Source organism: Myxine glutinosa, chromosome 2 (genome assembly GCF_964187855.1).
Source record: "Myxine glutinosa chromosome 2, kmMyxGlut1.1, whole genome shotgun sequence".
NCBI classification, from domain to species: domain Eukaryota; kingdom Metazoa; phylum Chordata; class Myxini; order Myxiniformes; family Myxinidae; genus Myxine; species Myxine glutinosa.
In genome coordinates this window covers 107,554,558-107,579,474 of record NC_136262.1, presented here as the reverse complement: position 1 = coordinate 107,579,474, position 24,917 = coordinate 107,554,558, and the positions used below count along the sequence as shown (strand labels likewise).

At 41.9% G+C, this 24,917-nt stretch overlaps 1 protein-coding gene across 1 annotated transcript in view; it reads left to right on the top strand.

Moving 5' to 3' along the window:
* Nucleotides 1–24,917, top strand: part of LARS2 (leucyl-tRNA synthetase 2, mitochondrial) — a 121,755-nt gene that overhangs the window by 33,496 nt on the left and 63,342 nt on the right. The window contains exons 8-13 of the mRNA XM_078772761.1: nucleotides 559–666; nucleotides 2,802–2,961; nucleotides 4,098–4,205; nucleotides 15,261–15,373; nucleotides 21,671–21,954; nucleotides 23,779–23,877. Of these exons, the coding sequence (XP_078628887.1) occupies nucleotides 559–666; nucleotides 2,802–2,961; nucleotides 4,098–4,205; nucleotides 15,261–15,373; nucleotides 21,671–21,954; nucleotides 23,779–23,877 (872 nt within the window). The remainder of the gene's footprint in view (nucleotides 1–558; nucleotides 667–2,801; nucleotides 2,962–4,097; nucleotides 4,206–15,260; nucleotides 15,374–21,670; nucleotides 21,955–23,778; nucleotides 23,878–24,917) is intronic.

The window sequence follows — 24,917 nt, the reverse complement described above, 5'->3', positions numbered from 1 at the left end:
AAAAACTTGGAAAAGTTGTTGACGGATTATGACAAAAATTGGTGGACAGGTTTGGTGTGACAGGGAAGTATTGATTCCGTTTTCGTGAAAATCCAGATCCGGATCCGAGAATATTTGAATATTTTAAAGTGATTCTTCACCATCAGCAGATGGCGCCAAAATGATTTGTAGCAAAATATCTCAAAACTTTCTGGATGGATTCGGATTAAACTTGGTGGATGAGTTGGTTAGGTGACAAGAACAAGCGATTAGATTTTGCTTCAGGTGCGGATCCAGATCCAGCCTATCTGTGGGATATAAAACGTAAACTGTTCAGCCTGGCGGAGGTATTCTCTCCACCGACTGCCGTTCGAGTTCACAGGTAATTATATAAAGTCTGAATTAGACAGCATTGTTTTCATTTCGGTCGCCATGGTGGCTCAAACATGCTTACTTTGCTGTTTTTAACAACTCACGTGCTACGTTAACGATGCTGCCACGGCCTGCTTTATCCAGTGAACCAATCTAGTCATGCTTGTTTGTTTCACACCATCTTTGCTTTCCTGTGCTATTCATCAGTCATTACTGAAAGGCCTGGAAGATCTTCCAGATTGGTATGGAGTGAAGTCGATGCAGGCGAACTGGCTGGGCGACTGCTCGGGCTGCCGGCTACATTTTGCTTTGTTGGTGAGTCTGCGGTATCATGGAGGGACTGTGGTGTAATAATGTATGAGTATTATATAATACAGAGTCGGGTATCACCTGCATTATGGACATTCACGGTGTGTGATTGACAGTGAATAGGGTATTCCAAAAGGCACCAGAATGCTTCAGGAGGGCTGACATATCTTGCTGCGAGACACTGGGATATTTCATCATGTGTGATGTCATCACGTTGAACAACTTCAGCGTTAACACAATTGTGGCCCTTGTATGCATACTTAAACAAGAAAGAGCAATCAGAGATTGCAGACTCTCACCAGGATGTGTGTTCAGTGGTTTTGAAGGCTTTTGTCGTGACTGCGAAACAAATATTGCGGCCGAACTACGTGACCAATGACATCACCTTTTTTTGTCTCCACCAATTTATCCCTAGACGATGCTCAAGAAATTTCATCTTCAGATGAAGTTTTGTACTTGTTGAATTATGATGTCATAATGGAGGCACCTATGACATCATCATTAACATATGTTATTCGCATGGAGAGTTCTTTACAATGAGCCATGTCTCAATTTTTTCTATGCAGCGCTTTTGGAGATATGGAGGTGCATTTTTTTGGTTTTTCCAAGATGGCGCCCATACCACGTGACCTATGTCGTCATAATTATCATTAAAAAATTATACAGGTAGAGTTGCACCTATGTTGAAAATTTTCTGTCAATCGGGCCAACGGTTGCAGAGAAAATCATATTTATTCTGTGCGAACAAACAGACAAACAAACAAACAAATGGACTCAAATGCAATACCCTCTCCTCTGGCAAGGGTAATAAATATTTGACACACTTCACCGACATGCAAACTTCCGGCATCCTGAGTCGTGCTGTGTGCACGAAATTTCATAGACAGCCATGGATTGTATCCGTCCAGTTTGTCTGTCCGTCAGTCCACCCGGCTGTCCGTCTGTCTGTCCGTCCTCCGAAACGGTTGTGCAGAAATTCCCCAGACTTGGAAGTTATGATCACCACATGGCACGAAGGTGCAATAGCAGTGCCATTTTTGGCCCCGCCCCATTGGGCAGGGTCAAAAGGTCAGATAGCAAAAAATGCAATTACAGGTACATTTTTTTGACATTTTCAAATCAAACTTTGTACTGTATATGTAATCAACATTGGGGGATGCATGACATATGTAACGATGTTTTGGATTTGACCTCTGGTTCATGCCCCAGAGGGTGGGGACGTAGGATCACATGGGCCAAAACCAAAACAAATCAACTCAAAATTTGATATCGAGTTATTTCTAGTGGAACCTTGTGCCATCTTTATGCCACCAGAATCGTTGGATTCAGACGAGATGTTGAGGGTGCCGGTTCTAGCAGGCACGTCGTTCTTGCAGGCCTTGGAAACAATCTCGCACGCAACATGCAATGTTACGATGGGCTGGCAGGATGGCCTAGCTCGAGTACGCACACTCGCCTCCAGGCCATTTAGCCTGGGTTTGAATATCAGCCAAGCTATAAACTGTCATCCCAGTGTTTCACCAGCAGGGTGATTTATCAATAGGCGTGCCATCCCTTGGATGGACATTAAACTCGGCATCCCACCTGCTGGAATTAGTTGGTTGATGTTAAAGATTCCATGATGTCTGTCGTGAACAGTAGGCGAACTATTGCTGATACCCTGAACAAATTGCAACTTACTTCCCTGGCATCCTGAGTCGGAGTAGCGACCCGCCGAGGATTGTAGCCTAGTACCTGCTTCGCCAGCACCAACGCTCTGCATTAGGCATGGTACAAGATGATGAAGATACATACATAATTTTACAACATGGAGGTTATCATTCGATTACATCAGGTGATATAACCCAGTATGTGTCCTTAGCTTTGAAACAACGTCCTTAACCAAACTCAACATTCTTGTCCCTCTGATGTTCCATCACATTTGCTCTGATGAGAAATTGTTTACAGAAGTCACGATTACTGGAGTACGTAATATCCAGGAATATATATATTTTTTCATGGATCAATTGCACCTGGTAGAGGAGTTACATCCTCAGTCTAGCCCTGTTTTGGAATATTAGGCCTATGCTTGAGGCCTATGCGTAAGGCCTATGCTTGAGCTGAGAATTTTGTACCTACTTTATTTATTTTTTATTCGCCAGGTCAACGGTCAAGCAACCGGAGAGACCTTGGAGGCTTATACAGCAACACCAGAGGCGGTGTATGGCTCATCACACCTTTGCATTATTCCCTCGCATCCTCTCTTAGCAGGAAGTGGTGCAATTTCACAAGCTTTGTGGGAATCTCACCAGCCAAACACAGGTGCTGTGAACACAAACATTTATGGAATTGTTGCTTTTCGAGTCTCGGCTTTAGAGAAAGTGTGTCATTCATCATCATCATCATCATGTACCGTGATGAATCGTGAATTGCCCTGCCTGTGAACCATTGAAATGACCATTATAGCTCGGTCGAGATTCAAACTCAGGTTAGACATATTTGAGGCCTATGTGCATACCTCTAGGCCATCCTGGCATCCCTCGTGTGTCATTAAGACATACAAATAACAATATTTTGCATTTACCATCCTCACAAGAAGTAAACACTGATACATCTGTTACTTGTATTAATAATTATCTGCATCGAATTGAAACTATTATTATTGTGCCTATCAACCTCTAATAGACCTCTTCATAAAGTAAAATGGTGCACTTCCTGCAACTGTCATCATAATCGATGTTATTGCATAATATTGTCATGGACTGTACCGTTTTGGACCCACGATGTACTCCCCAGCCGGTATCAGGCTGTCAACCCCCCACCCCCCCCCCCCCCCCCCACAGTAGTACACTCCTGCTTCACCATTGGAAATTACGGGTGTGACAGACGGACGGACGGGCAGCCAGGACTCAAACCTTGCAGGAACAACACTTCCTTGCCAAGGAGCTGGATCGATCTGTGCGCTGAGGCCAGGACTCCGACAAACACCGAGCGGCCTCGTAACGATAGTGGAATCCCCCCAACAGCAAATAGATTGCTCAATGTGATACATCTATCCACACAAGAGGGAAATCACCGAACGACTCATAGATCGCATGCAGGTGTCGCTATTTCCTCATTTTGATGAAGAATTATCATTATCAGGCTTGACCGAACCATTGCCAGGAGGTGGACAGTAGCATGACGGGCCCAATGTGTTATTGTGTGATCAATTAACAAACAATTAACGACACGATTCAATTAACGAATTAACGATCAAGTTTTGTTTGAAACTCTTTTCTCATTTACCAAAGTTGCAATTTTACCACTGTTATTGTGACTTTGTGTTTTAGAACATGGCGCCAGTGTCCGTATCTTGTCGTTGGTAAATGAACGTGAGCGTTTTTCTTTTCCATTCCCGTTTATTTTGTAAATCTTACAAAAGCCTACCTTGGTTTGTGTTGTGTGTGTCCCTGCAGGTGTACTCGTGGGCGTAAGAGCTGTGCATCCTTTTACAATGCAACAACTCCCTGTTGTTGTTGTATCTTTGAAAGATACATTTGACGATTATGTGAACTGCATGATTGGTATGAAACCGGGCACCGGGAATGGGTACATCTTGTGTGACACCTTTTCCGCGATTAACTCAAATATGCACTTAGACTTTTCCAGCAGATTTCCATAGTTACTACCTTGAGATGAGTTGATATTTTAATGAATGCAAATCGGGAATGAAGGTTAAAAAAAAAAAGTCTGGAAGTGTTTAGGGGTGGGCATGGGAGAGAAGTGTTATTTAATTGGTCCTCAGTATCGCAGGAGACCTGCTTCTTCTTCTTCTTCATCATCTTATGAATTACCCTCTCTCCATTATGGCAATAAGTTTTGCCTTTTACTAATTGATAGAAGAAGCATCATTTGTCATGCACAAGATAACCTCGTATCGAGGAGCCTCTTATGCTGTATACATCCTCTTTGTAAGTTTTGAAACGGAACAAGAACTATAATTGCACTCGGTACGTTCTGCATCCCACTGATTCCTGTCGATCTGCACCCAGACCTTAACCAAAATCTAATCGGCTTGTTCTTGTCACCTGTCTGAATATGTCCACAACTTTTTGAAATCTTATGCTATATATCGTATTTGGCCCAATCACTCAATTGTCAAGAATCACTTAAATAATTCTAGTATCCGGTTCCACATCTTCACCAAAATCTAATGAATTTGTCCTTATCACACACCCAACCTCTCCACCAAAATTTTTCCGAATCCGTTTGTAACATTTTAACATATCCTGCTCACAGATAAACCGGGGTGAATACATAAGCATCGTCCACCTTCATTGGTGGAGGTAATAATTGGATTGCATAATGAGTGTAACCTCATTGCAGTTTTCATTGAAGGCTTAAAATATTAATCAGGACTATTTTCTTTCCTCTGCATTATGAAAACATACCTTTCTTTCTTGATGGACAACGCGTTATTCAGTTTTTAAATGTACATAAACTCAGCAAGTTTTCTTTCGGCGGTGTATAGTCGACCGCTGCCTTGATCGCAACTGAAACTACAAGCATTTGTTTTATTCCACTGCATGTGCTGTAATTAATCAAAACTTTATTTCTTTCCTCAAAACATACCTTTATTTCATGATGGAAGATGTGTTGTTCAGTCTTCAAATGTATACCAGAGGCCTAAGGCATAAGGCTTATAAGTAGTAAACAAAATGGCAGCAATTAGATTTTTTGAGGTTGGAATTGTGGGTGGAGTTAGGCCAGTGAATCTCCGCCCTGGACGGACAGAGCAGCAGTTCACAGTTGGGGTCTCCATTCGCAAAATTTTGTAACTTACGACTTGAACCGGACTTGACGACATTGACTTGAGACTCAGACCTGGGACTCGGTGTCTGGGGACTTGTGACTTGCTTGCAACTTACAAGCGACTTGAGTTTATAATGACTTGTTCCCAATGCTGGGAAATTAATCTTTGAATAAACATGGAATTAAAACGGGGTTTAAAATAAATGTTAAATGATTTCCAGTCGGCGGCGTGCACGGTTCAGTCAATGAGTCATTCACCATGTACACTGTACAGTACACTTACAGGTGCAGCGTGCCAGCACTCATGGCTGCCGGACGCATACCATTCACCACGAAGGTTAAAGTGAGTGTCTACTCTCCAGACAGCACAGAGCACACCATATCCGAGTGGCAATCACCTGTCTTACCAACATAGGAAGCACAACTTTATTCAAACTATGTCATCTACATTCATGTTGAATTGGGGAAAACTTGGCCTCGTGCATGTCCTCACCTGATAAAATGACTTGGTGACGATTTAAATGTCATTCGACTTAGATTATTTAAACTTCGTCAATAATCGTAAATTATATCACGACTTCCTCAATAATTGTAAATTATATCACAACCTCGTCAATGATTATAAATTATATCATGACTTTGTCAATAACTGGAAATTATATCACGATGTCATCAATTGATGAAAGCGTGTCCAATGAAAGCGGGCTTGTGTCAAAGTGGGAAGGCGGAGGAAACTGGTCATCACTGCTAGCAGTTATAAAGTGTCAGTTCTAGTTGTAAATTATATTACGACGTCGTCAATAAATAAATTATATCATGACATCATCAATAATTGTTAATTATATCATGCCGTCATCAATAATTGTAAATTACATCATGCCGTCATCAATAATTGTAAATTATATAATGACGTCATCAATAATTGTAAATTATATGACAACTTTGTCAATAATTGTAAATGATATCATAACGTCATCAATAATTGTAAATTATGTGACAACATCATCAATGACGACATCATCAATATTTGTAAATTATATATGACGTGACATGTATATGTAAACTATATGTAAATTATATGTGTGAAGAATAATTATAATTGTAAATTATATCATGCTGTCATCAATAATTGTAAATTCTATCACGACTTTGTGAATAATTGTAAATTATATGACGACTTTGTGAATAATTGTAAATTATATCATGACGACATCATCAATAATTGTAAATTATATGACGACTTCGTCAATATAATTGGAAATTATATGACAACTTTGTCAATAATTGTAAATTGTATCATGACATTGTCAATAATTGTAAATTATATCATGACGACATCATCAATAATTGTAAACTATGTGATGACATTATCAATAATTGTAAATTACACTGTTGGCCATAAAGATGGAATAAAATATTTTTGACATGATTCCACAGTTTCTTTGGTATTTGACAGTCTACGTGTAAACAAAAGGGTAATTGAGTGATTACATAACGTTTCCCCATTACACAGGTGATATGATAACATTGAAAAAATGTGTATTACGTAATAATTTTTTTTGTTAAGGACTATAAAAGCCCATGCATGTGATATTCTGTCCCTTTCCCTGATTCAACACTGTGTTAAACGAGGCTGTTTTTTTTTCGAGTTCCTTGTACCGTTTGCAAGAAAAATCGGTAGACGTTCCCTGGGCTATGCCTGGTCCAACGGAACCAGCAATACGCGAGAGAGTGGTGGCACTGCGGCAGGAGGGCTACAAACAGAGTGATATCGCAGATGTCGTCGGGATATCACAGAGTACAGTCTGTAAGGTCCTGAAATGTCAACGTGAGGCGGGGAATGTGCGGCCGCGGAAACCTCCAGGACGTCCAAGATTGACCACGAGACGAGATGATCGCCAACTGTTGAATCTCTGCCACAGAAACTGGAAAATGCCGACGAGTCGTCTTCGTCGCTTGTGGAGGAGACATCATGGGATCCACGTTTCCCGGTCAACCGTTAATCGGAGATTGCTCCAACATGTTTACCGTGCACGACGGTTGACTAAATGTCCATGCCTGGCTGTTCGCCACAGAGTTGCTCGTCTTCGCTGGGCTAGGGAGCACAGAAGGCTTCATCCTGGACACTGGCGACATGTTGGCTTCACGGACGAGAGCCGCTACATCCTTGACTGTACAGATGGGAGACAATGAGTTTGTCGATTACCCGGGGAGAACCTTCGTGATGACTGCATCCACGAGACGACTCAAGGTGGTGGCGGCTCAGTGATGATATGGGCCGGCATCCATTATGGAGGGAAAACACCACTGGTGGTTCCGGATGGAAACGTCAACGCCGTCGTGTACCGGGATATCTTGGAGTACCACTGCCTTCCACATGCAAGGCGAGTGTATGTACACAATTTCCGACTGCAGGACGACAACGCTAGACCGCACAGGGCCGCTGCAGTAAGGGAATTCCTTGAGGCAGAGGGCGTGGAGCAGTTGCCATGGCCAGCTTGCTCGCCGGATATGAACCCCATAGAGCATGCATGGGATGCCCTAGGCCGAGCCATCAACGACAGAGATGTTATTCCTCAAACTTTGCAGGAGTTGGCCGACGCTCTGAGGGAAGAATGGGATGCTATGCCTGTTGACGTCATCAACAAGCTAGTGGACAGCATGCCACGACGTCTGCACGCCCTGATTCGTGCCAGGGGTGGACATACCCGCTATTAGTGACTGAGTAACAACAAGGACTCTACTGTGATGCAATTGATCCATGAAATCACCCCAAAAAATGTTATCTGGAAAACTGACAGAGATTAAAAAGAAATGTGTCATGATCCTTAATTTACTGTCTATTGTCGTCATTGTCGTTTTACGCTCAAGACACCAACCGATTAGGACTGATAATTAATAAAAATCACTGTCAAATGTGCGTAAGAGACATAATAATAAAGAAAAGTGGTTATATGCACCATAAATGCCAATGGTAATTTAGATTGAAATAATGATGCTATGAAAATTTGTTGAAAAAAAAAGATTCCATCTTTATGGCCAACAGTGTATGTGACTACATCATCAATAATTGTAAATTATATGACTACGTCATCAATAATTGTAAATTATGTGACTGCGTCATCAATAATTGTAAATTATGTGACAACATCATCAATATTTGTAAAATATATATGACGTGACGTGTATATGTAAATTATATGTAAATTTTATGTGAAGAATAATTATAATTGTAAATTATATCATGCTGTCATCAATAATTGTAAATTATATCACGACTTTGTGAATAATTGTAAATTATATGACGACTTTGTGAATAATTGTAAATTATATCATGCCGACATCATCAATAATTGTAAATTATATGACGACTTCGTCAATATAATTGGAAATTATATGACGACTTTGTCAATAATTGTAAATTATATCATGACATTGTCAATAATTGTAAATTATGTGACGCCGTCTCCAATATTGTAAGTTATGTGACGACGTCTCCAATAATTGTAAATTAAGTGATGACGTCATCAATAATTGTAAACTATGTGATGACGTCATCAATAATTGTAAATAATGTGACTACGTCATCAATAATTGTAAATTATGTGACTACGTCATCAATAATTGTAAATTATGTGATGACGTCATCAATAATTGTAAACTATGTGACTACGTCATCAATAATTGTAAATTATGTGACGACGTCATCAATAATTGTAAATTATGTGACTACGTCATCAATAATTGTGAATTATGTGACTACGTCATCAATTAATTGTAAATTATGTGACGACATCATCAATAATTGTAAATTATGTGACGACGTCATCAATAATTGTAAATTATGTGACGACGTCATCAATAATTGTAAATTATGTGACGACGTCATCAATAATTGTAAATTATGTGACGACGTCATCAATAATTGTAAATTATGTGATGACGTCATCAATAATTGTAAATTATGTGACTATGTCATCAATAATTGTAAATTATGTGACCACATCATCAATAATTGTAAATTATGTGACGACGTCATCAATAATTGTAAATTATGTGACGGCGTCATCAATAATTGTATATTATGTGACGACGTCATCAATAATTGTATATTATGTGACGACGTCATCAATAATTGTAAATTATGTGACGACGTCATCAATAATTGTAAATTATGTGACGACGCCATCAATAATTGTAAATTATGTGACGACGTCATCAATAATTAAAAATTATGTGACGACATCATCAATAACTGAAAATTATGTGACTACCTCATCAATAATTGTAAATTATGTGACGACGTCATCAATAAATTGTAAATTATGTGACGACGTCATCAATAATTGTAAATTATGTGACGACGTCATCAATAATTGTAAATTATGTGACGACGTCATCAATAATTGTAAATGATGTGACGACGTCATCAATAATTGTAAATTATGTGACGACATCATCAATAATTGTAAATTATGTGACGACGTCGTCAATAGTTATTATATAAATTATATCACGATATAATTATATCATTATATAAATTATAATAATTATCATTATTATATAAATTAAATTATATCAATTATTATATAAATTATATTATATAAAATGTAAATTATATCACGACAACAATTGAAGTTGGTAAGTTTTATGTTTCATTTGCCCCAGTGCCGCGCCCCTTCCTGATTCCGTGGCATCCCGCCCCCTTCCTGATTCCCCACCTCCCTTCCTAATTATACATTTCATTTTAACGTACCTAATGAATATACAAGGAAGTTATTAAAATCTCCTTTCATATTCCACATTGAATGCTTTCGTTCTACGTATAAACCATTTAAACATCAGCTGAGGTTACTAACTAGTCTCATGTACATATGTTCAACTCGGTACAATAGATACAACAACAACAACATGCATTTTAAGGCCATTTTCCCTGCAAGAGTGGGGGTTAGCCTTGCGGTCCCCATGACAATCTTCTCCATTTTGCCCTATTTTCTGCATCTCTCCTTCTTAAACCCCTTGCCCGCATTTCTTCTTCCACCATCTTTAGCCGTCTTTCTCGGTCTTCCCCGACCCCCCGTCCTCTACTTCCTTCTACATTCATTTCCATCACTCTTCTCAACCAGTCACTTTCATCCTTCCTCAACACATGACCAAACCATCTCAACCTGTTCCTCTTCACAGCATCAATCACAGGCTCTATTCCCATCATCTTTCGCAATTCATCATTTGTCTTCCTCTCTCTCAACGATACTCCACACATCCACCGAACCATTCGCATTTCCACTCTTTCCAGCCTTCGTTGCTGCTCTACGTTCATTACTCATGTCTCCCTCCCATAAATCATAACACTTCTCACACATGCAGCATACACCTTTCCCGTCAGCTTCAACGACACTCCCCTCCTCATCAGCACGCCACTCAGTTCCCTAAACTTCTTCCATGCACATCTCACTCTGGTTGCCGAGTCTGATCCACCTCCATTTAGCATGTCTCCAAGGTAGCAAAATGTTTTCACACCTTCCAGCTTCACGCCATCTCCAAGATCCAACTCAACATTTCCTCCATCTGCAGCTCACTCTGTGCACACCTTACATTGGAATGTAGCTGCCACACTGGTTAATGACCCTCTCAGACCACTGCATTTTTGATGAACCCACTCAGCGCACATTGTACATTGAATGGAGTTCACTCCGACACCCTTCCTACACACAACACATGGCCACTTCCCAGTTCTTTCCACCTCACCACATGCTTTACCACTTGCCATCACCTTCATCTTTCCGATATTCACCTTCAGACCTTTTGTCTCCATACATTCCTTCCACTTGTTCATCTTTTCCTTCAGTCCATTCATACTTTCCGCAATCAACACCAGATCATCTGCATACAACAACTCCCACAGTAAACCCTCCTTTATGTTCTGAGCCAGCACCTCCATCACAGCTACAAATAGTAGTGGACTTAGTACCGACCCCTGATGCACTCCCACCTTCACCTCAAACTCACCACTGTTCCCGTCCTTCGTCCTTACAGCTGTGCGCGCTCTTTTGTACATTGCCATCACTACTATGATCAACCATTCCTCCACTCCTAACTTCCTCAATGCCCATGTCAATACTTCGCGTGGAACCCTATCAAATGCTTTCTCCAGATCAACAAACCCAAGAAACAACTTCTTCCTCTTCTCCATGAACTTCTCCTGCATCTGCCGCACAATAAAGAGCGCGTCTGTCGTTCCTCTTCCTGGCATAAATCCAAACTGCATTTCGTCGATCTTCACCTCCTTCCTTATCCTTCTCTCCAACACCCTTTCCAATGCCTTCATTCCATGTTCCAATAACTTTATCGCTCGGTACGAGCCACACTCCAGAGGGTCACCTTTCTCCTTGTATGGAGGGACGAGGGTACTCAGTTCCCAATCCACTGGAATGCGGCCTTCTTTCACCACCAGATTACAGATCTCTGTCATTCTCTTCACACCCCCAACTTCCTGCTGCCTTCAACATATCTCCCACAACTCCCGTCAGCCCTCCCGCTTTTCTACTCTTCATTGCTTTTATCGCTTCCTCAACTTCCTTCTCAGTTATCTTCTCTGCCGGTCCTAAAACTGGGTTACTCTCTATGTTACCATCCCATTCATTCTCTGTTTTCAACAGCATTTCCATCTATCTTTTCCATCTTCCTTTAATTCCATCTGGGTCCACAACGATTTGTCCCACTTCATCCTTCAAGCAACTCACCCCCATCACATCACACCTCTCTTTCGCTATCTGCTTTGCAATCCTGAATACTGCTCTCTGACCCTCTTCCGAATCCAAGCGTTCTCCGAACATTTTCCTACATGCCTCCTGCGCCTTTGCTACCTCTTTCTTGGCAGCCTTCTTGGCTGCCTTCTAACTTTCATGCTCTGCTTTTTCTGCTCCCGTACCCTTCACCTTCTGCCACTCCTTGAACTTCTTCCTCTTCTCGTCAATCCTCTTTCCAACTTCATCATCCCACCACCATATTTCCGAGTGCCTCGGTGGTCCTTTTGTCCATCCACATACCTCACCAACGGCTCCCAACAGACTATCTTTCATTGACATCCAACCACTTTCAAGCTCAACTACATCATCCTCGACCCTACTCAGCCTCTCTTTTAATGCCTCCCTTACTGTCACCTCTTTCAACCTCCACACCTTCATTCTCGGTTGGTACTTCACCCGCTGAGCTCTCCTCGCACCTTTCATCCTTATGTCACAGACAACCAAGTGGTGCTGTGAAACAGCCTCCTCCCCCAGGATCACCTTTGTGTCTTGGAGGTGCCTCCTATCTCGCCTACGCACCATCAGGTAGTCAACGGTTGTCGTCGACCCACCTGACGTGTATGTAACAAGCTTATTATCCTCTTTCTGGAACTGAGTATTACAAATCAACAAATCAGCTCCATCAGCAAACTCCAAAATCGTTTCACCTTCTCCATTTCTCACACCATATCCGTAACCCCCATGAACTCCCTCAAAACCGTCCATACTCCTTCCCACATGTCCATTTAGGTCTCCTCATACCACAACAACTTCCTCATCTTTCACGTTTTCCATCAGCTTCTCTATCGCACACCAGAACTTGTCCTTCTCTTCATCGCTCCGACCAACCTACGGAGCATATCCCGAGATGACGTTCACCAAGAGCTTTCCAATCATCATTTTCACCATCATCAACCTATCACTCACTCCAGTCACACTCACCACACTGTCTACAAACTCCTCAGAAAACAGGACACCAACACCATTCACGCCCTCCGGGTACCCTTGCCACACAAACTTGTATTTCTGTCCTTTCTACCTTTTCTACCCTTCACCATTCTCACACCACTTCCCTTCCATCTCGTCTCTTGCACACAACATATGTCCACTCTTCTTCTGACCAATACTTCCACCACTTCTCCTGATCTCCCCGTCATTGTCCCTACATTCCATGTCCCAAACCTCAGAAACCGATCTTCACTTCGGGCTGTACCCTGCCCATATGTAGTTGTAATTGTCATGGTTCTCTTTTTGAGGCAATGTTTTTATGGCCGAATGCCCTTCCTGACGCCAACCCTCTTAGTCGCCTCTTCCGCGACACGCAGGGATACGGTGTACCTATTCTAAACCAGGGTACACACCGGGAATATGAGACTAGATATGAGACTGGACTGGACTAGACACTAGATATGAGAAGTAAATTTAACATAAACTTATTTTTGCTGGAAACAAAACAATACATTTCCACTGTATGAAGTTGACAAATGAAAACTTAAGTTAAACAGCTTTCCAGAACACTCATTGCAATAAATGAAGCTCTTTGTCTTAATTCATTGATTAGCTTGTACTCCAACGAGATATGTAAGTAAATGTGGGATTTGACACAAGTTGAAGTACAGTGAAACCCCGATTTTACGCGCCCCGATTTAACGCGAATTCGGATATAACGCGATGAGTCATTGGACCTTTTTTTTTTTTGCTCTTTCCGGAACTTCTTCCGGAAATAGAACAAACTGCTGGAAAAAGAAAAAAAAATTCTGTGAAAGATAAGCTTCACGCACTTGACGCGATCAAGACGAAAAGTCAAACGCAAGTTGCACGAGACCTCGGGATACCGGAATCAACACTTTGTGGCTGAAAATCTCGAGAAGAAAAGTTACGTGCGTCACTTTGCAAAGTTGAAGAAAAAGCAGGACTAAAAGCCAAATGCCTGAAGACAGCCAAAGATGTCAGCCTCGATGACTCCCTGTACCAGTTCGATGACTGATGGGAACGATGACCAATTCGATGACGATGTTCGATGATGTACCTCGATGACTCCCTCCCTGTACTCCCTGTACCTGTACCAGTTCAAGCTCACTCAGAAGGCCTTCCAATGTCTGAATGGAGCAAAGAAGAGCTACACCAATGGCACTCTGCCGACGACGAATGCCCAACATATGAGCACATGACGGACGCCGAGATCGTCCGTAACGTAACTATAGCACCGGCGGATGCAAGTGTACCGGTTCTCAAGCCACAAGAAGATGATAATGAAGAGCCTCCACCCCCACCCACAAAAGTGTCTGAAGCCATTGAACACCTCGAGGCTAGCCTCTGTTGGCTGGAGACCCAGGAGGTGGACCACATAAAAATCCTCCAACTCAGAAGCATTCTAGATTTCGCTCGCAGCCAGCGACTTGCTACGTTCAAGCAAGGAACACTCGATCACTTTTTAAAGAAATAAACTGTAAATGATGATTGCTAATATTCTTGAATATTTTTATTTGTTGTTTTAGGATGTTTTAGAATGTTAGGTCAACATTGGGTCAGTTTGAACGCTGATTTTCTTGAACCCCGATTTAGCGCGACCCCGCTTTTTTCGCGATGACATTTTATGGACCTCAACAATCGCGTTATAACGGGGCCACACTGTAATACTTCAATGACTTTAGACTTTTTTGAGACTTGGCTAAAGTGACTTGTTCACATCTCTGCAACAGACTGGTGCGGAGAATATAAATAAATAAATAAAATTCTTCATTTCACGTTGTACCTCGTCGAAGTTACACTATTTGCATTTCCTAACCTAATGCATCGTCCTCACAAAATAGGTTTCCTCTAAATTTCTTTGATGATGTCTTCGTCTGTTGTTGCATGCTGCCCCCAATTAAAGCTCACAAGCACTTACCTGATGCCTATAGAGACATACATAGGTATATACGTACAAGCAATGTTTTGTCTCTGCAGTTGCAATTTAAGGGGAAAGAACCAAGCTCGTATCGGAGTGTGTGTTCAGATGACATGTACGAATCTGTTTACTTTTCCTTCCTTCCGCAGGCATTCCCAGTACTTCGCATGAATCAGCTGAGCTTGCACACAAACTTGGCTTTTCTTGGTCCCCTGTAATTGAAGTCATTGGTGAGACACAGAGGGTAATAAACTCAGAGAAAGTGAGTATCTGCACAGCTGCTAACATTCTGGTGATCCTATTTATGCAAATGATTGGAGAGTGCTTGTTGCAGATGTGCAAAACGAATACTAATTTCCTTAAAGACATCTTTCTATTTTGTCTCAACATGTGAAATGGACGATTACCATGGACAGTAAACCTACCGTTTTTCGACAATAAACTACCATTCCAGGAAGCGTCTCATATTAAAGCTGAACTTAGTGGTTTTATAAATTTTCCTGACTATTTATCTTCATGCCCTTCCAGACTCACCCTTGAGGTAGTTTACTTTTTACATTTATCTTCATGCTTGTACAGAATCATGGACTAGTCTTGCTAGTGAAGTCTGTTGTTGATTTGTGCTTATACAGTCACATGAAAAAGTAAGTACACCCCATGTAAAGTTTTGACTTTTTCAACATATTTCAACATACAGCTATTTGATCTTCATTTCAACAATATTGACAGATAAAGGTGATATAATATAACAAATATCATGAAACATTTACATTTTGTAGTCCATTGTATAATTTAAATAAACAAATGCAAATTTCGCATGTGGAAAAAGTAAGTACACCCTTGGCTCTAATAGGTGGTATTGCCCCCTTTGGCAGAAACAACCTCAAGTAGGCGTTTCTTATAACTGTCTACCAGTCTCTGACATCGACTGGGAGAATTTTTTTCCCACTCCTCCATGCAGAATTCTTTCAGCTGTGCGATGTTTGAGGGGTTTCTTGCATGCACAGCTCGTTTCAAATCCCCCCACAACATCTCGATGGGATTTAGATCCAGGCTTTGACTTGGCCATTCCAGAACCCTCCATTTCTTTCTTTTCAGCCATTCCTTGGTGGATTTACTGGTATGTTTAGGGTCATTGTCATGTTGCCAGGTCCACCTTCAGTTGAGCTTCAACTTTCCGATAGATGGCCTCACATTATCCTCAAGCACCCTCTGGTACAATGAAGAATTCATCGTGGATTATATGATGGTGAGCTGCCCAGGCCCTGATGCAGCAAAGCTGCCCCAAACCATAATATTTCCACCACCATGCTTTGCAGTTGGTATCAGGTTATTGTGGTCAAATGCTGTCTTTGGTTTTCGCCAAACATGTCATCTGGTACTGTGGCCAAATAGCTCTACATTTGACTCATCTGTCCAGATCACATTGTCCCAGAAGTGCTGGTCTTTGCCGAGGTGTTCATTGGCAAACTTCAGTCTTGCCCTGATGTTCTTTCTGGACAGCAAAGGTTTCCTCCTGGCACACCTTCCATGTAGATCAAATTTGTGCAGCCTCTTTCTAATGGTAGACTCATGCACTTTGACATCAACAGTGGCAAGAGCTACCTGTAGGTCCCGTGATGACATTCTGGGGTTCTTAGAGACTTCTTTCAGCATCTTGCGGTCTGCTCTCGGGCTGAACTTGCTGGGGCGGCCTGGCCTGAACAAGTTGGCAGTTGTTTGCAATCTTCTCCACTTGTAGATGATCTTCCGGGCAGTCGAATGATTGATTTCAAATTGTTTGGAGATATTTTTAAATCCCTTCCCAGACTCGTAGGCATCTATAACCTTCTTTCTGAAGGCCTCAGAGAGCTCTTTTGATTGAGGCATGGTGACGCCGCACACTTCAACAACAAAGAGCAAACCAAACTAAATGTCTGAGGTTTAAATAAGACAGGTTCCTCCAAGATCCTGTCTAACGATGTTCTAATCATTTGCACCTGAGCTGGTGCACCTGATTCTAATTTTAGGTGTTTGAAGTAGTGATAAATGTAGGGGTGTACTTACTTTTTCCACATGCGAAATTTGCATTTATGTTTATTTAAATTATACAATGGACTACAAAATGTAAATGTTTCATGATATTTGTTATGTTATATCATCTTTATCTGTCAATATTGTTGAAATGAAGATCAAATAGCTGTATGCTGAAATATGTTGAAAAAGTCAAAACTTTACATGGGGTGTATTTACTTTTTCACGTGACTGTACAGTGTACATGCTCACTCACCCTTAAATGTAAAAGGGTGCGTTGAAAAGTAATGCCTCCTATACTTTTTCTCCAAGACAGGAAAAAATATTGGAATTAAACAAAGTGCAGTCTGCACGTTCGTTCTTCCTGCAACTGGGTGTGAAGTTTTGTGATTCTGACACTCGATGACTCGGTGCTATGTTAGTCAGGCTGGCAGAGAGCAGCACAATGTCGTGCTGATGATTGGGATGATTGACTGGAGATTCGAGTTATGATGACTGACTGGAGATGAGAGTTAGGATGACTGACTGGAGAGGAGAGTTAGGATGACTGACTGGAGAGGAGAGTTAGGATGACTGACTGGAGATGAGAGTTAGGATGACTGAATGGAGATGAGAGTTGGGATGACTGACTTAAGATGAGAGTTGGGATGACTGCCTTAAGATGATAATTAGGATGACTGAATGGAGATGACAGTTGGGATGACTGACCTAAGATGGGTGGAGATGAGAGTTAGGATTACTGAATGGAGATGAGAGTTAGGATTACTGAATGGAGATGAGAGTTGGGATGACTGACTTAAGATGAGAGTTGGGATGACTGCCTTAAGATGAGAGTTAGGATGACTGAATGGAGATGAGAGTTGGGATGACTGCCTTAAGATGAGAGTTAGGATAACTGACTTAAGATGAGAGTTGGGATGACTGACTTAAGATGAGAGTTGGGATGGCTGACTGCTCTCGGGCAGTGAGAGTTGGGATGAGAGTTGGGTTGACTGACTTGAGATGAGAGTTAGGTTGACTGACTGCGGATGAGATTTGGGATGACGTGAGATGACTGGAGATGAGAGTTTGGATGACTGACTGGAGATGAGAGTTTGGATGACTGACTGGAGATGAGAGTTGCGATGATTGACTGGAGATGAGAGTTTGGATCACTGACTGGAGATGAGAGTTAGGATGACTGACTTAAGATGGGTGGAGATGAGAGTTCGGCTGACTGACTGCAGATGAGATTTGGGATGACTTGAGATGACTGGAGATGAGAGTTAGTATGACTGACTGGAGATGAGAGTTTGTATGACTGGCTGGAGATGAGAGTTTGGATGACTGGCTGGAGATGAGAGTTTGGATGACTGCCTTAAGATGAGAGTTAGGATGACTGACTTAAGATGGGTGGAGATGAGAGTTAGGATGACTGACCTAAGATGGGTGGAGATGAGAGTTAGGATGACTGAATGGAGATGAGAGTTGGGATGACTGACTTAAGATGAGAGTTGGGATGACTAACTTAAGATGAGAGTTGGGATGACTGCCTTAAGATGAGAGTTGGGATGACTGCCTTAAGATGAGAGTTGGGATGACTAACTTAAGATGAGAGTTGGGATGACTGCCTTAAGATGAGAGTTGGGATGACTAACTTAAGATGAGAGTTGGGATGACTGCCTTAAGATGAGAGTTGGGATGACTGCCTTAAGATGAGAGTTGGGATGACTGCCTTAAGATGAGAGTTGGGATGACTGCCTTAAGATGAGAGTTAGCATGACTGACTTAAGATGAGAGTTGGGATGACTGACTTAAGATGAGAGTTAGCATGACTGACTTAAGATGAGAGTTGGGATGACTGACTTAAGATGAGAGTTGGGATGACTGACTTAAGATGAGAGTTAGGATGACTGACTGCGGATGAGATTTGGGATGACGTGAGATGACTGGAGATGAGAGTTTGTATGACTGACTTGAGATGAGAGTTTGGATGACTGACTGGAGATGAGAGTTTGGATGACTGACTGGAGATGAGAGTTTGGATGACTGACTGGAGATGAGAGTTGGGATGATTGACTGGAGATGAGAGTTTGGATGACTGACTGGAGATGAGATTTGGGATGACTGAATGGGGATGAGAGTTTGGATGACTGACTGGAGATGAGAGTTGGGATGATTGACTGGAGATGAGAGTTTGGATGACTGACTGGAGATGAGATTTGGGATGACTGAATGGGGATGAGAGTTTGGATGACTGACTGGAGATGAGAGTTAGGATGATTGACTGGAGATGAGAGTTTGGATCACTGACTGGAGATGAGATTTGGGATGACTGACTGGAGATGAGATTTGGGATGACTGACTGGAGATGAGAGTTTGGATGACTGACTGGAGATGAGAGTTGGGATGATTGACTGGAGATGAGATTTGGGATGACTGAATGGGGATGAGAGTTTGGATGACTGACTGGAGATGAGAGTTAGGATGACTGACTGGAGATGAGAGTTTGGATCACTGACTGGAGATGAGATTTGGGATGACTGACTGGAGATGAGATTTGGGATGACTGACTTGAGATGAGAGTTAGGATGACTGACTGGAGATGAGAGTTAGGATGACTGACTGGAGGTGAGATTTGAGAGCATCATTACGATCCTGAGAGTAAGAGAAAGTCGATGAAGTAACGCTACAAATCTCCAGCCCTGACTTGGCTCCATAAGATTTTGATCTCTTCCCCAAACTTAAGGAACACTTTCGTGGAGAACATTTTTCTTCTGACGATGATGTCAGCGCCAGTGTGGTGCACTGATTAAGTCAGCAGGACACAGTTCTATTGTGGCGGCATCACTGAACTACTTGATCGTAGTAGGAACATGTGGACCACAGAGGTGATTATATTGAAAAATATCGATGCACCGTGGGAGAATCAAACTTGATGTTAGTATCAGGCTTTGTTTATTCCAATAGGTATACCTGTTTTGGAGAGAAAGAATAAGAAGCTCAAACTTGTGCTCTCAAAATTGCACAAATGATCTCCAGATCGAAACCTTTTTATCATCAAAACACACTTTTAGCTTGTTCAATGTGGAGTAGTTTCCTTGTTCGTGGGACCCGAGACGAAGTTTCCATCTGATAAGTTGGACATCGATGTATTGAAAAGATTATGGTGATCTCGTGTTTTTCTCTGGCCACGCACACTTTTCATTCAGCATCAAAACACCTTCGCCCTCCTCTACTCCGCACCCTCCTTTCCTTTGTTAGCCAGTTTTAATATTTCATATAATGGGTTAAACTAGTTACAATCTGTAATGCTCCATGCCATTTCATTGTTGCTGCCCCTCAAATCCACCACCGAGATCATCCCTGTAATTGGTACAAACCTTCTCGACTGATTCATACGTTTATGCCAATGAGGAATGATACCTGCCACCAGGTTTGTCTTGTGACCTTGCAGACCAGCGGGGGTACTGTTTGAACCTTATTTAACACGATTTGCCCTCAGTGACTTCCCCACCCTTTCGCATCCTCACTCGGCCTGAAGAATGAAGGAATACACCTGTGCCAACTGCCAATAATGTAATGCCCCATGGAGGTAATGGCAGGAATGTGGAGTTTGGCCAGGGTGCTGGTACACAATGGCCTACTCTTTTTAAAGGCACAGTGGGACTTTTATCAAACTAGTTAATGTGAGTGGACAGGATACCTGGTTTAACGTCCTTCCAAAGGGCCGCGTAATCGTTGATGCGATGCAGCCTGTGAAGCACCAGAATGATGGATTTATAGTCAGTTTGGAAATCTTCAGAGGTGAGTATGCTACCTGTTAACTGTTCTGTCAGTCCTAAAAGTGTTCTTGAGGAACAAAAACTTGAGTTCCTTCATTAGCTGTAGCTTTTTGTTTCTTTGAATCTGGATCATCATCATCATCATCATCATCATTTTGGATGCAGCATATGACTGCATCATTCCTGGGAGCGTGGTTGTGTCGCCGATGAAGTGTCCCCTGTAGGATAGAGCAGGAATTTGTAATTTCTTGGTGCCGCCGATAACCCACCTCCTCTTTGCGGACAACATCGTGGGATCTCTTAAATCGCCCAATTTAAGGTCCATCTTATGGACGGCACACACATTGATGAATCACCCTACCGATGAAACAACATGGTGACAGTTTATAACTGGGCAGAGATTCGACAGCTTGGAGGCGAGTGCGCGTTCCTTTAGGCTCACCTGCTAACTTTAAGCTGGATTTGAACCATTGACTTGGAAATTTCGTCTTTCAGCAGTCAGATTGTAACTTTTGTATTTGTCTCACCTTTAATGAAATTGTTTTCAGGCCTGGCTCACGTCATGTGTTGTTCATCTCAAATTGTCATTTCACACAATTAACATGTCAGTACAAGATTCATGTTGAAGATAACATTTTGGCAGGTCCATTCTTGACACCTCTTTTTTACCGCACCTGAAGAGATGAATTGTTTTTAAATGGTATTTTTATATCATTGTAACCATAATGCAAAGGTTTGCATCCTCTTTCCAACACTTTCATATTTGTCACCTTGTTGCACAGTTTTCTGGATCTGAACGCACACAAGCCGCAGAAGCGGTGATGCAGTATGCCCGTGACCTGGGTGTTGGAGGTCACCCTACGAGCACAAAGCTACGTGATTGGCTCGTGTCGAGGCAACGCTATTGGGGCACACCAATCCCCATTGTGCATTGCCCCTCATGTGGGCCTGTAGCTGTTCCAGTCGTTGACCTGCCAGTTCACCTTCCAAAGATATCTCACCTATCTGAAAAAGGCGGTTCCCCTCTCAAAAGTGCTCATCATTGGTTGCATTGTTCTTGCCCCAGGTACGGTTGTTTTTTTAGCACTAGTTATTTGTTTGTGCTTGATTAATGTAACAACTTTACTAATCACTTGGGGCTTGGGTAATAGGGAAGAGTTTTTTTTAGCAAACCTGGACTTTAGTCCGGTGAGATTATGCGAGCAGTGTCCATCGGTAAGTCAGTCAGTCAGTCCGTCAACACTTCAGTCATTATCGAGATGAGATGACCGAAAAAAATCAATGATCACAAGAAGCGAAAATGACATAATGATATATAATTAATTAATCAGCCAACTGGAGAGTTCATGGAACACCTTAACCATACAGTCTTGACAAAAAGGACGTGGGATGGGTCTTTTAAACTCTTTCTTTGCATTTGCGAGCACGACCTACATTAGCTTTGTTTGTGAACTTTGAATAACAGGTGTGATGGTAACGATACCAAGCCGATGGGTCAAACGGAACATCCCAGAGCTGAACCTTCTGCCAACTCTTCTAAAATGTGCCATGCAAAATTGACAATTTTGGAATGATATTTGAAAAAACGATGATCAAACAAACAGTTCTTTTAGACACTCTGTCGTTGCATCGCTGGGCGCCGCCATTTTGTCTGAATCTCGATATTCCCCGCCCTCAGAACGTGAGCAGCAAGTTGTGTTTGGCAAGACGGCGTAAAACTTTGCAAAAAAAATTATAAAAAGTATTCATAAAATGGAGGTTTTTGGAAGTGCAAACAAAGCGATCTGTGTTCTACAGTGTTCAAATATGTAATTCAATTGAAATAAAATGAAAGTTTTAAAGGTTGTAGAAAAAAACCCCCCTTGAATCACTAGTGTACCGCCATTGACGTACCCTCTTTTACACCACCTTACTTAACACGTTCAATTGGTTCTTTGTGCCTCTTCTCTGTGTCCTATACAATGTCCCTATCCCTAAAGCAGTGTTTCCTGTTTTGAATGATTTTTCCATTTTGTTTGAGTAAAATAATTTATATTTTATATTTGAGTAAAATTATAAGTAAAATAATTTTGTTTGAGTGGGGGCTAACCCCCGCTCTAGCAGGGAAAATGGCCTTAAAATGCATGTTGTTGTTGTTGTTTGTGTAAAATAATTACCGTGCTCTCTGCACATGCGTGGTTGGGATGAAACTGTTTGTTTGTTCCATACAATTTGCCAAATTCAGAGCTAAAGTATTGTTGAACTGCAAGTTCGTGTTCTGATTCATGTTCCGATTTGTGTTGTGCAATGTTGAAAATGTAAACTTCAATTGAAATTCGGCAGCTCTTCGATCATAAAGACAGAGTGAACCCATTTTCTTAACCCTGCTTTGCGCTTCCGTGCGGGGTAATTATTCCCACACAAGATACAACAAGCACACGGCAAGCACAAATAAGTTTAACTAACGTGTAACACACTAGGCTAAGCTGTGGACAGACAGGGGAAGAGGAAAGAACAGAATGAGAGAAAGAAAGAGAATGCTGGGCACGCCTGCTCAAGATGGCTCCGCGACAGTCAGGCCTGTGGAACATATGCCCTCCTCATCCTCGGCGGGGCAGGCTTGTCCTTCCACTGGTAGGCACACAAATGGCGACTTGTAGTTGATTCATGATGGGAAGATCCGGTGAGCCACGTGCAGGGACCATGGACCGCTGAAATACCCTGTCCACAATGTGCTCTCTTCACGACTACATATCCATATTTATATCTAAAGCAATGTATCCCAATAATGATAAACCCCCTGGAAGGCACAGGGTAATTTCCTGACTGTCTGAGTTGCATGCAGTGGTCATTTGTTTTCGTTCAATTTTTCATCCTTTAACATTCTCCGGCTGCTTTGTCTTTGTTTCAGATGTGGCAGTGAAGCACAAAGGGAGACTGATACGTTGGATACCTTTGTGGATTCTGCGTGGTATTTCTTACGATACACTGATCCGCATAATACCAAAAAGTAGGTGTTCCAGAGCTTTTTAGGCCTTCACAGCCAAACGACAGAGGCATTATGTTTTTGGGGTGGCCGTACAGCTGTCCATCCGTTCATCCATCAATTATCAGTTTTTTGTTACCACGATAACTGAAGGGATGTGAACCAACCAGGGCAAAACTATATACTGTGATACAAAGATGAACTGATTCGATTTTGGGTTGAAAAGGTCAAAGGTATGATGTCATGTGTCCGTTCATTTAAGAGGCATATCCAATATTACTCATTGACGCATTCACGTCATTTGTTATTTTTTCATTCCTATTAGAGCTTACAAGAATTTCACCTCCATTATTTTCATATCCCTCTTGGCTCAGCAATAGAATTGGCTTCCCTTCGGGATTTTAAGTCTGCTGCCCACTGCTATCACCCTTCTCCTGGAATTCCTTTTCTTGTGCTGTGGTTTATCTGTTTGTCATCATGTCACTATTTTCTCTTTACCCCATTTTGTTTTCTATTATTTCTTGATGGGAATATTGGTGAAATGCCGGCTGAGATGGGCTGGGCATTTGGTGTGGATGAGGGAAGAGAGACTGGCAAAGAGAGAGGATAGGTTGAGGGAACAAGTTAGGAGGAAAAGAGGTAGACCGTGGTTGAGATGGGAAGATTGTGTGAAGAGGATATCGGTAAGGTGAGAGTGGAGAGAGTTGGTCGAGGACAGAGGGAAGTGAAGGAGTTTCACGGTCAAGGTAGGGCAGGAACTTGGTGCCATCGGACGTCACCCCTTATAAGGGGGAGACGAGGAGAAGAAGAAGAATCCATGCCCCCTGTTGTTCTCTTCTGAATATAAGCCTCAATGTTTGTATTTAAAAACCATATGCCTATCTTCCTTTAGAACTAGCGGATATACCCATCAAGGATGGGTGACATTTGATGACGTCCTCAATTTCATGGGATACCAATGGAATCCTCATTGACTGTTTTTACCACACAACTACAATCACAGTGGAATATTACACCAGGCCAACAAGGATAAACGCTGAGGGATGTCAACCAAAGGTGTGCTT